Source organism: Aulonocara sp. 'chitande type north' Nkhata Bay, linkage group LG1, assembly GCF_057382095.1.
Source record: "Aulonocara sp. 'chitande type north' Nkhata Bay isolate Kocher_YH1m ecotype deep benthic linkage group LG1, A_spYH_male_GT1.1, whole genome shotgun sequence".
Taxonomy (NCBI): Eukaryota; Metazoa; Chordata; class Actinopteri; order Cichliformes; family Cichlidae; genus Aulonocara; species Aulonocara sp. 'chitande type north' Nkhata Bay.
The window spans coordinates 6,549,115-6,561,827 of record NC_141344.1 but is presented as its reverse complement, the minus strand read 5'-3'; the positions used below and the strand labels follow the sequence as shown (position 1 = coordinate 6,561,827).

The following is a 12,713-nucleotide window of genomic DNA, read 5'->3' as shown; positions in this document are numbered from 1 at the left end:
TATTTTTAGCTCAAAATGACAACATTAACACAGTAAAACAGGTCTCTTTCTTAAACAGAAGCCTGTCATGCTTAACTTTTGAGAATATAAGTAAATCTTTCTTTAAAAGAACTCTGCCCTGCTTAACTTAAAATTATATAAATTAATAGAAAGCAATACAACAAAAATATTCTTGTAACAGTGCACATATAGTGCATTTAGTACAATTGGCTTCAGTTGAGGTATTATTTCAGCTTTTCTAATGCTAATCAGCTGCTCCTGTTTGTAAACCCACTTGTTCCCATGATTACGCATCATAACTCATCATCATTATTAATCTATGTATTACTTTTATGTATTAGTGATCTATTTGTTGTAATCATCTATCCTTGCAGTTGTTTATTACACAAAATAAATTATATTATCACACTTCTGGCCACATAGCGCTGATATTCACTGCACATGCCCATATTAACCTTAACCAGAGGGTTTAAAAAATAAACCAGTGTTTACATACCATATCTGCTTCTGCCGTGGCCTGGTGGACAAAAAAATGGTTAAGGGTTCCCCGAGCTTTCACGCCCCTCATGTTCTTCATGTGCCCACCACTAGAAGCATGCCTATGGAAAAAGTGCGCCGGCACACAGTGCAGTGCGCTTTATAGGTGTTATCGTGCATGTTCCCAGCCCAGTGGTTTCCTTTTCCCATTCCTCCCTGTATTTATTCTTATTGTATTCTAATTTTTGCGTCATAACTTTTGCACTGTCCACTTCCTGCTGTGACAAAACAAATTTCCCACGTGTGGGACTAATAAAGGTTATCTTATCTTACGCAGCCTTTTTTTCTTTCTCTGGGCGAACAAACATTGCTGCTCTAATGCTGGGCTTACACTGTGCGATTTTTGGCCCATTTTGAGACGATTTATGAGTCGTGCGACCGATTTGGTGATCGGCCTTCATCGTGCATCGTGTAGTATACGTGGGGTAACGAGAAGCGATTAACCCCTCGAGCAGCTCCCGATCATCAATCGCTCGTGAGCCGCTCACACTGCTCACGCGCAAACAGGTAAACGTCGGTGAAAAAGACGGTGCAGCTCGGCTGTGCAGCGTGTGATCTGGACACAAGCGATGGAGGCACAACTTGTAGAACTTTGGAAAGCTCATCCGAGCCTTTTCCATGTGGCCTCACAAAATGATCACGACCACAACAACCGTGAAAATAGTTGGATTTACACTGCTGCTTAATCACAGCTGCCTGATCAATGTTTTTCATTAGCAATTTAGCAAAGTTGATGGTGGTGGTGTGTCTGTGTGAGTGAAAGACAGAGAGGGAGAGGGAGCGACAGATTTTCTGTTATAACCTTCATTTTATGGAGGCACAGTGTGAGCACTCAGGTCGCATCAGAGCATCGGGTGGTATAGTGTGAGACCTGCATCGTGACCTACCAACTTCTAACCCCTGCGAGTCAATCGTGCAGTTTGAGCAGGAGCTGAATAACATCACTGAAAAAATCGCACAGTGTCTGCCCAGCTTTAGGTGTACTGTCGTCCGAGACTTGCACCGCAGTGTCGGCGTTTGTTTCCCTGTTGGCCATGCTTCTTGTTGTGGTCATCTGTTGTCTTCCGGTATTTTCTCCGTAAGCGACCTTTCCTCGACCAATGAGATGAGCGGTAATCTGAATTGTCATACTCGAATTGTCATAAGTGTGCTGTCAGCTCATTGGTCACAAAGCAGGAGAGGGGCTGGGAATTATGTTTTCAAACAAAGTGTTAATTCCATAAACATTTATAGACTACTTTTGATTCTCACTGGATTACGGGACAAAGTGCGTCCCTTATTAGCTCAATACGGGACGTGTACTTTTGTTTCTAAATACGGGACGATTCCGTTTTTTAAGGGACGGTTGGCAACCCTAATTAAATGTAACTTTATTAATCCCTCGGGAGGGGTCCTCTGGGGTTTTCACAAAGCTGAATAAACGTCAAACAGAAAACTGATTAAACAAAGTGTGAGACGGTGGAGAATTGACGCCAGCGCCCGGTTATATTTTAGACAGCAAGGAGCAGACGCAGTTTCACTCCACCGAGGGAGCTCGTGACGTACTACGCGGCTTTCTTTAGACCGCGAAGGCGGGTCCTCAGGTGGAAGCAGCCTCTGAATTTGGACACCCCCGCTGTTTCCGGCCAGCCAATAATAACGGTGACATTTAACGTATTTTGTCGAATAAATAAACACTGTAAAATATATTTGCCCCCCCCCCCCAACAGCCCTTTGAATGTTGGCAAGTATGAGCCGTCTGCTCGGTGTTTCCTAAAACGTTAAAGCACGTTTGGCTTCACACTGACAAACAGACCCAGCTTCGGCACAAACCTAAACTAACTAACCGACCAAAGAGCCGCGTTAAGTGGCGATATCACTAACGTCACGTAACTTAGCCGAAGGCTAGCTAAATTTGACTTTGTAGGACTTTTTCATTATGCTAACATTTGTGATATGACTGCACTATGCTGTTGTTGTTGACTCCACCTAATTCTACAATTCTTTCATTATGCTAACATGTGTCCTGGTGTATATATGAAGTGGGATAAAAACCCAGAACTAACTTTTAAGAGTTTATTTCTTCTCCGCTTCGACAGTCGGCCATTTCCCCAAAACGTCCTCCAACCTATGATTCCAATGAATCCTGGTGGGTCAGGAACTGCTTATAAGCATCTTGTAATCGTCGTTCCAACACAGCGTGTTTGTTTTGATTCGTAGACCCCGAAAATGGTGCCGGGCTCCCACAATGCATTGCGGCGTGCCGTCAACTCCAAAGTAGTGATGGGTCGTTCGCGAACGAAATGGCTCTTAGAGCCGGTTCTTTGACGTGAACGACGCGAGCCGGCTCCTTATCGCGAGCCGTCACGTGGGGGTTTTTTTTTTTTCCTTTCTCTCAGCCTCTCTCTCGCACTTTTTTTCCGCTTCACTCTGCACGCGAGCCTTGTGCTTTACGCTGGGCAGAGGGGGAGGGGCGGTAGTTACACTCAGTAGCACAGGAACAGAGCCAGAGAGAGAGAAAGAGAGGCAGGGACAACAACATTAGAAAGGTATAGTAATCATCCACAACTATTTTCGGTTGCAGATGATAAAGGATTGAGAAAGTTTATTCATGCAGGTCCATATGACAGAGAATATGCATGTTCTTTTAGTTTTCATATTATAATTTATATTTAATTGTGTTGTGGTTTGCAGTGTTTTGTGTTCTTTTCACTTTAAATTTGTGAAAGGAAAAAGCTGAAAATTTAAATAGTTAAAACTTGAAATGTGAATAGTTGATTTTTGTATTATATGATTTATTTATTACATTTTATGTGGAGTGAATAAATAAAAGTATATTTACGGTGGCCCCTAGAGACAAAGCACATACAAACTTCAAATCACGTACGAACTCTGAAGCATGTACAAACTCCAAAACACGTAAAAACACGTACAAACTCCAAAACACGTAAAAACTCCAAAACACGTAAAAACACGTACAAACTCCAAAACACGTAAAAACTCCAAAACACGTAAAAACACGTACAAACTCCAAAACACGTAAAAACGCCAAAACACGTAAAAACACGTACAAACTCCGAAGCACGTAAAAACTCAGAAGCATATAAAAACTCAGAAGCACATAAAAACTCAAAACACGTACAAAAGACAACAGAAGTGCTCCAGGATGCTGGGCGCAGTGTTGAGCCTTTGTTATCTTGTGGCTACACAAGCCAGCAAGTACCAACGACCGGATTTGGTGTGTGGTAATAACAGGTAAATGAACTTTTTTTTAAATTATTTGAATATATATATGAGTGCCTGTGTATAAATACACAAACAATACACACATGCTTTCAATTGTGTAATTTAAGTGATCTAGTAGCTCTGCTTTGGAAGTTCAGTTCATGCTAGAAATGTGTTTTGGAGTTTGTACGTGTTTTGTCTCTAGGGGCCACCGCATATATTTATATATAAACATATATAAATAAAACCACTTTTTACGTTAGTAATTCCTTTTGTGCATAATTTTATATTATTGTTAATAATAAATTAATTAAAGCAACAAAACAACCTGAAGAGCCGGTTCGGAGCCGAAAGAGCCGGCTCTTTTTAGTGAGCCGAACCGAAAGAGCCGGATCTCTAAAAAGAGCCGGAAATCCCATCACTACTCCAAAGCGTCATTCAAATCTGTGAGAGCGCGCAAGGAACGCCGCCTCTCCGCGTGCGTTTCTTGTGACGTCACTGGCAGATCAAAGGCGTTCGCGCTGGTCTGTCAGTAACGTCACAGACAACCGAGCCTATAAATAACGGCTCTCAGACAGAAAAATCAGAACTCGATGCTCATCTGTTTGCAAAACGTTCAGCAGTCGGCGCTCTGTAATACAAGAAAATTCTCACACGCTCAAACGGAGAAAATCTAATTTGTGACACAACAATGGAAACCATCAACGAAAATTCAATCGTGGTCACACCAGACCAGATTATCCCGCCAATCAACAGGTGCTTTGAAAGGCTCTCTGAAGTTCAGTGGAGCATTATAGAAAATGGAAAATGCGACTCCAGCATCCATGCCGTGCTCGCTGATATGATTTCTGAAATCATTCAGATCGCCTCTGCCAGCATCCTGGAAATAGCCCTTCCTGTTATTCAGGAACCCATGATAAGGGAAGAGTTTATGGATGAGGGGAAAATAAGGGTGTCCCTCGGAGACTCGATCTCAGCTGCCATCGCCGGCGCTCTTAATGTCTCAAAACAGCAAGATAAGAGCGCTGACAAGCTGACGCTGATGGTTGAGGAAGAGATCTCAGAAAAGGTCAGCTCAACCATTGCACTGATTGAAAAAAGCCCCGATTTCCCAGTAGACCCTGCCGTTTATGTTAGTGGCAAATTTAGTAGTATTAAGAAACTACACCGCATGGTTTGTTGCGCTGCCTCATGCCTGAAAAGGTATGCAGCATGTAAGCTGCGCTGCCAGTGTGGGACAAATGGGTCTCATTCCAGTACAGAACGTACTGGTTCAAAAATATCAGTGCAATCAGCAATCGCAGAGATTTCTGTTATTCTGTCAACAAGGAGCTCAGATGGAGAGATGACAGGAAAAGATAAAGATGAGCTCCCAGAAGAATCAGCTCTAACAGCACAAAGCAAAATAAAACCCACTGCAGAAACACAAAGTATCCAGGCTCCAACCCCAGTAGAAATGGTTGCAGCTGACATCGTAGGTGAGATACTTGCTAACATGGATTCAAGCAGTGAAGAGCTCTGTGAGAAATGTAACTTACCCAAACCTGCCTTTAATGCAGGCTTAATTATCCACAAGGTGAGACACTTCTTCTCCAAATGTGTGCCATCCACCTCACACGCCAGGCTCAAAGCACGCAAACACAACTTTTCCATGTTTGCAAAAAAACAATTTGAAAAAATGAAAACAGAGCTGAAAAAAAGAATAAAGGCAAACAGGAAACATTTTGTTTGTCTACAAAACATTTGCAGCCACCCCAAGAAGGAAACTGCGCCCTCCAATGAAAGTATAGTTTTCATTCTCCCAGGGTCAGTACCTGAAACGGCTGCTCCCCAGAGTACAGAGGCTCATCGCTCCCCTTCTCGACATACGGCAAGCCTGGGAACCGCAATTAAACGTTCTTCTTCAGTCGACTTTAACGTCATTAGATCAGACGTTAATCAGTTATTTGACAAATTAACGAAGAAAGAAGAACTCTTCCTCATCGATAAGACCTTGGGGGACTTTAAAAATAGTGGGCATATCAGGAATTTTACGGAGGACTTAGTGGCAAACCTGTTTGATCTACTTACGGTGGATCGAGGCTATCAAATCCCCATACCTCTAATGGGTAGGTCCCTCTCAGACACGGTCATCTCCAGGACTCCGAAATCAGTACAGGGCTCAAAGCGTCGCATTTCTGCTGAAGTCCTCTATGTCCTCATAGATGACACAGTAGAAAGGTTTTTGCAGAAGCTTTTACTCTTCTGCAATGAAGAGAAAGATCAAATGATTCAAATGGACAAGATTTCTGGGGCCCTGGAAGACATCCACAACTTTATTAAAAGAACACAGACCACAACACAGGAAAAAAGCCCTGATTCAGATGGCAGAGGAAAAGAATCTGGTGCATCACTTCCAACACCAAAACCTGGGAGCATTTCTCCAGATAAATGCTCTGTGGCATCTGACAAGTCACCTCAAATGCCACAACCTGGGAGCATTTCTCCAGATAAATCATCTGGAGCCTTGAGCCTGAAACACTCTCTCAAAGATTCCTCCAAAATATCAGAGATGGATTCTGTGTCAGGTTCATCTTCTGATGTTGAGAAAATTTACAATGACCTTGCGTTGCTCCTTATCATGAGAGTCATCTATAAATCTAAACCTGAGACCCAAAAGTTTGCTGCTCGGATCGCAACTACTACAAAAGAAATAGACACGGTCATCAATCGTCTGAGCAATCTAATGCAGCCTGAACTCAGCAGCACAGCGTCTGCCACAAGTCTGACAAATGACAAGACAAAGTTCATCAAGAAAATAGCCAAACGCCTCATCAAGGAGTTTGGCTCCCCAGACAATGTCTTAAAGGCTTTGATGGCAAATGATTCATCTTTTGATGAGGCTCTGATTAGACATCTAAAAATCACTCTCGGAGTCATCCCGGGTCCCCCAAAGACGTCCAAAATATCCAGGTTTTTTTCTGCGGTGGGAAAAACATTGCTAAAACCCTTCAGGTGGTTCACTAAAGCCAGAGATCATTAAAATGACCATTTTGGCTTTTCCCACTGCCCTGCTTCTTTTAAAATCTTGAAGCAGACTTTTAGCACCAAATCCTTTTTTTAAAAGCATCACCATAAAATTTTGGGATCAGCCCTCAAATCCAAATTTTAGAACTGTAGTTCACGCCATCTCGTCTCCTTTTGATTTCCATCCCCCCAACCGGTCGCAGCGGATGGCCGTCCCTTCTGAGCCCGGTTCCGTTGGAAGTTTCTTCCTGTTAAAGGGAGTTTTTCTTCCCCACAGTCGCCTCGTGCTTGCTCAGAGGGGGATCATTTGATTGTTGGGGTTCTCTGTAGTACAGTAGGGCTTTGACCTTACAGTACAAACAGGGAGGAGACTTTGGCTTGATTTTTAAAATATCTAATTCGGCATGAAATAAAAAAAATCCAAATTAAAAATGCATTCCAAGTTTGTTTGTGTTTTTCTTCTGTTGTCAAATATGTAGAAAGTGTTACACGTGTGATTTTAGTCATTTTGCATCAGTTTGTAGCCGACGTGTCTGTTTGTGATCATCCTGCATCTGTTTTTGTCTGATTTGTGTCTTAGTTTGGTCAATTTACATCACTTTTGTGGCCCAATTTAGTTGTTTTGCATGTATTTGTGGCAAAATGTGTGGACGCTGTTTGACGTTACTATGTTTTGTCTTAATGCTTCACTTTGGTTGTTTATGTATGTGCTCATTTTGATTCTAGATGTAGACCTGACATCTGAAAATTAGCACCTAGTCCACTTCGAACATTTTTTTTAGTCCAAATAAAAAAATTTGGACTAATAAAAGTCCAAATAAAAAAATGTTAATACATTTTTTTTTATTTCGCCAACCTTGTAGAGCAGTGGTTCCCAAACCTTTTTTGCTAGGCCCCCCTTTGTTTTACAAGAAAAATGTTCGCTAAAAAATATTATTAGCCAAAGCTTTCACTGGAAGTCAGTTACTGGTGTCAGGCCAGCTCCCACTTCTTCTTTTGTGTTACTTCTGCATATAAGTATACACAAAGAGACATTGAGACCTGAATCACAAATAAAAGCCACCTTCAAGATTAACAAACACTGTTTAAAGAGCTCCGTATAAACTTCTGTGTGCAACAAGGCCTCTGTAGCATCCAGACCACACTGATCTAGGTCTTCTTGGTAGAAGAAGGTGTTTCCTTTTTCCAGATGTTTAAATGCCAGCCTCCCCAGATTCAGAAGAAATTTCCTTTCAGCCATCTCACTTGTTTCATGTCCCCCCACATGTTTGTTCCCCTTCTTCATCTGAACCAACAAGAAGTGTGAGTACATGTCAGTCAGGGTCTTGGGCAGCTCTCCTCTCTGCTCTGTAGTCAACATGTGCTCCAGAACTGTAGCAGTGATCCAGCAGAAGACTGGGATTCTACACATGATGTGGAGGCTCCTGGATGTCTTCATGTGGGAGATGATTCTGGACAGCTCTTCATCACTGAATCTCCTCCTGAAGTACTCCTCCTTCTGGGCATCAGTGAAGCCTCGTACTTCTGTTACCCTGTCAACACGTCTAGGAGGGATCTGATTGGCTGCTGCAGGTCGGGGAGTTATCCAGACGAGAGCCGAGGGAAGCAGATTCCCCTGGATGAGGTTTGTCAGCAGCTGGCTGACTGATGACTTCTCTGTGACATCAGACAGCAGCTTCCCGTTGGTGAAATCCAATGATCCAAGTCTGCTTTCATCCAGGCCGTCAAAGATGAACAAAAGTTTACAGACAGCGAGCTTCTCTGCTGTGACCTTCTGTAATGTTGGATGGAAAACATGGAGCAGCTCCAGAAGACTGTACTGCTCGTCTCTGATCAGCGACGCTGTTGGTCAGAACCACTCTGATGGGTCTCTGTTGGTCAGGTAAGGCTTTAAAGGTGTCGTGACACCTGACTGTAATGTCATCAAGAGCCTCCATCTTGGAAGCTGTCTCCAGCTGCATCACCTCATGTTGGTTATGAACGTCTTCATTCTGTCCCTCTGTGATGTAGAGCTCAGTGTAGATCCTGTTCGGGAGGGTTCCACTTCCTGTATTATCAGTTTCTTCAGTCACACTTTCAAACCTCCTCCTCAGACTGGTCTTATATTCTTCTAAAACCTCTTCCAGACTCGCATCTGCTGATTGACAACAAGAAACCAAAAAGAATGAAATGTCTTTAGTGTGTGAAACTGCATGAAAAACAGACTTTTATCTTTTGACGGGAGGGATGGGAATGGTGTTAAGCATTGTAAATTGTAAATAAGCTTCAGAAAATAGTAAATCGTGTAACATGACATTTTCGGCATTAAGTTATAACCAGTGTGTGACTTATTTAAAACATTTTGATTCATAATCAGAACCTTTTTTTTGTCACAGCAGAGACAAGAAGCAACTGTTAAAAATGTTCCTAATGAGACATTTTAAGAGGAGGGAAAATCCCCCTCATACTGGCTTCACATCATTGGCTCCCTGTTAAATCCAGAGCTGAATTCAAAATGCTTCTCACATAAAAAGGGCCATAATAAAACAGCCCCATCTTATCTGAGAGGCCTCACAGTATCATATCAGATAGATGGAGCACTTTGCTCTCAGCCTGCAGGTTTTATCCTGCCCTCCTCCCCTCATTCCAACCAGTCGTGGTGGATGGCGGCCCGTCACTGAACCTGGTTCCGTCTCAGTTTTCGACTGTACAAAGAGAGAGTTCTTCTTTCTTAATGTCTCCAAGTCGTTGCTCGTAGGGAGTTGTCTGAGGCTTTATTACTGAGGCTTTACCTAACACTATAAAGTGCCTTAAGGTGGCTGTTGTGACTTGGTGCTATATGAATAAAATTTAAGCGATAGCAGAAAAGCAACAAAAACTGTTAACCCAAGAAAATAATGGAAGGAAATAGTTCTGAATATGCTTAATACGCGAATCCTCATCTTATATAGTTCATGTAATCTGCTACATGTAATTTCATTCAGTGTGATGTTATATGTAATCTGTGTGGGAAAAACGAGTTATTGTCGTCTTAGTGAGCTCTGTGGGTCAGACGTTTCTGGCTCTGTACGAAGAGAGGGCTCGTGAGCGCGCTCCATTTGTTCTCCATGTGATCCTTTACTCTCTCTGTGCTACTGCGTCTCTTTGCCTGCTGTGCTACACCCTGGGATTACTGTTGCTGTTGTTTGGCCATTTACATGATTCTGTTCTTGTTGTACAGTAGCTGCTTAATAAAGTGTGTACATGAACTCTGCTCTTCTTTAGATGATCTTTTGTTGAGTGTTTTTTTTGTTTTTTATTTCATCTAAAAATCTACAAATGACCAGCTAAACTTTTGGCCCAGCAGCACACGCAGCCATACAAACTATTTCATTTTGAGCTGCTGCTATGAAATCAGAGCCAAATGGAAAAGCCTGCTGCAGCGTTTTTTACTCTGATTTTCTGTTTGTATTTGGATTCAGCCAGTATCCAGTATTTTGATCATTTATTTCCAACAAACAATTGAATCCTTTCGTTTCTAACACATCACCCAGTTTGCATCAGTATTGATCTCCAGCATGTTTTTCTCCGCGCGAGAGCCATTATGTTTTCAGTGTGTTCCTCTGATTGTTTTGAGTAGTATATATTGAGGATTGCCTGATATTGTGAGCAGGTGGGGAACATGACAGCTGAACTTTAGCAAACCAGGTGAAAAATAATTAAGACAGGAAGTAAAACTAACGTGAGACATGAAAGGAAACAACATTCAAAGTAAAACAGGAAAAAAACCTATACCATAAAAAATCGAATGAAATCTTTTTCATGCACCTACAAAACAAGAAGTCAAGTTTTCAAAAATGTGTTCATCAGCACACGGATACCGACTCTTACTTTGGACAGAGATGCCACAACTGGTAGCGACTGAATCCTCTGAGACATCTTGACCCAAAGCACAGCAGGACAACTGCTCCTCCTCCTCCACACCAACATCACTGTTCTCTCTGAGGACACAAAGGGAAAATTATTATTACCAGTGCAACTGTCAAAGTGACCAAAGTGACTCACACGCAGGTGTTTACAGTGCATTCATCTGTAGTGAATAGTGAAGCACAGTTCAAAAAGACAACAGGACGAGTTGATGCAGGAACTTGCCTTAGTTAAAGGTACAGCTGCACAAACTAAGTTCAAACCTGATCATTTTCTATGCAGAGCTCTTCTCTAAGGTCAAAAGTGTTCTCCTCAAGGTTTCCCACCCAATGACTGCTTTCAGTTTGTCACGTTAGGTGCAGTGTGGAAGATTATTCCACGATCAATGGTCTTTGATCAATGATTGTTGATCAATGGTCATGACAATTTGCATATTCATGATCAAGGAACTGACGTCACAGCCAGTGGGCTGGTTTCAGTCATTGTACAAATGTACTGTTTATAAGACTGGAAAGCTGCAGTCAGCTGTGTGTGACCACCCAACAATTTATCGTTGATGGAGTTCATCTTGTTCCAGAACAAGGAAGGGAAAATGCAGCTTTTTCCCTTCTGCTGTCTTTCTCGAACTGAGCAAAACTATGACGTGGGAGAAGTGGAACTGCTAGCTGGCGGGAGGGAGCAGAACACCTGCTCATTGTTCATCATTTGACTGACCACAAGCATCTTGCATATCTCACAGCAGCCACTCAAGACAAACCAGGTGGGCCCTCTCCTTTGCTTGGTTCAACTGTGTTATGATCTATAGACCCGGCAACCCAAAACGAGAAACCCAACACTTTGTCCCGTCAATTCTCAACTTCTGATGCCACGGCAGAGGAGACCATTATTTTCCCGCCCTCCTGCATTGTTTGTTTGCTGTACTAAGAGATTGAGTCATTTTCTGCAATGCATAGCGGGACACATGTCCCAGATGTTGAACTTCACATCATATCATGCTTTGTAGATACTTGCAAATCTCTATAATATTAAAGCTTGGCATTCTACACAAAAAAGCTATGAAACCCTGAAAAAGAACCAGCTGTTTTTCTGTGTTCTTTAAATTAATATATTGACCATTATTAGCTGCAAAGGCCTTTGAAACGGATTTGCACAGGGCAGATGTATTCAGGTGAAAATGTATGACTATATTATGCCAAGCTTTTGAGGATCTTAATGTCTTTTTCCTTTTTGGCAGTTTTGTTCGCTGACTGTGGCAGATCAATACTGAACTACAGGTTAAAAGTCTTCATATAACAGGAAAGTTTTTCAGCTGCATTATTCACTTGGAAACTCAATCTCTGATTTTCAGAATCCATTTGTTCCATTCCAATCATATTACCAAATCATACACTTTTGTTGTTGTTATAAATGTTATTTTGGTTTTAGCGACAGCAATTCTTCGCTTCTTTTTGACTTTTTAAAGATGCATCTTGTGGGCTTCAAGTATTTGGAGTTTCCATCCAAACTTCTACATTCTGAAGCCTCTACAGCTCTGAAGATATTCAGAGATGCTGAACCAAACAACCAACCGTGTCTTCTAAGCCTACATTTTATTTCTTTTTAGTTTGATGACAAAAAGTAGCCCCTCACTCAGCCGTACATCTCTGGGCTCAACTCTAAAGTCCAACCTCCTCCTTAGGTTTGTCCTTAAGGCTAAACGTCCAAATTCTTGAGACGTAACAAAATTCAGTTAAAATGAAGTCTTCATTTTAAACTAATCTTACAAACCAATACCAACTAAAAATTGGCAACTAATATTACCAAAGTCACTTTGACTATTCTCATAAACTGATCGGACTGCATTCATTTTATATATAAAGCTCCAGTCACCTCAAAGTGTTACTTGGCACTGCGCTGGTATGGAATGACTGATAAACGTCTGTACAGGTGTTTTTGAAGTAATAATCATCATAATCTCAAACTTCCAGGAGTAAACTCCACTGACACCAAGTCCACCTGTTTGTCCACATTCTTTTAAAGATTTCAAAGTGAAACTTTTTGCACGGATACTGTGGAATTTTCTCTTCTTAGTATTTAGTATT

General features: G+C 41.8%; 2 protein-coding genes across 2 annotated transcripts in view; one reads left to right on the top strand and one right to left on the bottom strand.

Moving 5' to 3' along the window:
• LOC147338587 (ATP-binding cassette sub-family C member 12-like) overlaps window positions 1–1,344 on the bottom strand; it is a 28,198-nt gene extending 26,854 nt beyond the window's left edge. Inside the window, exon 1 of the mRNA XM_086307671.1 lies at window positions 497–1,344. Within this exon, the coding sequence (XP_086163797.1) occupies window positions 497–577 (81 nt within the window). The 5' untranslated portion in view covers window positions 578–1,344. The remainder of the gene's footprint in view (window positions 1–496) is intronic.
• Window positions 1,345–4,179: 2,835 nt separating this feature from the next.
• On the top strand, window positions 4,180–10,857 carry LOC147338586 (uncharacterized). Its single transcript, XM_086307586.1, has one exon. It carries the CDS (start codon window positions 4,433–4,435, stop codon window positions 6,761–6,763), a length of 2,331 nt encoding a protein of 776 aa, XP_086163712.1. The 5' UTR covers window positions 4,180–4,432; the 3' UTR covers window positions 6,764–10,857.
• Window positions 10,858–12,713: the final 1,856 nt, after the last annotated feature.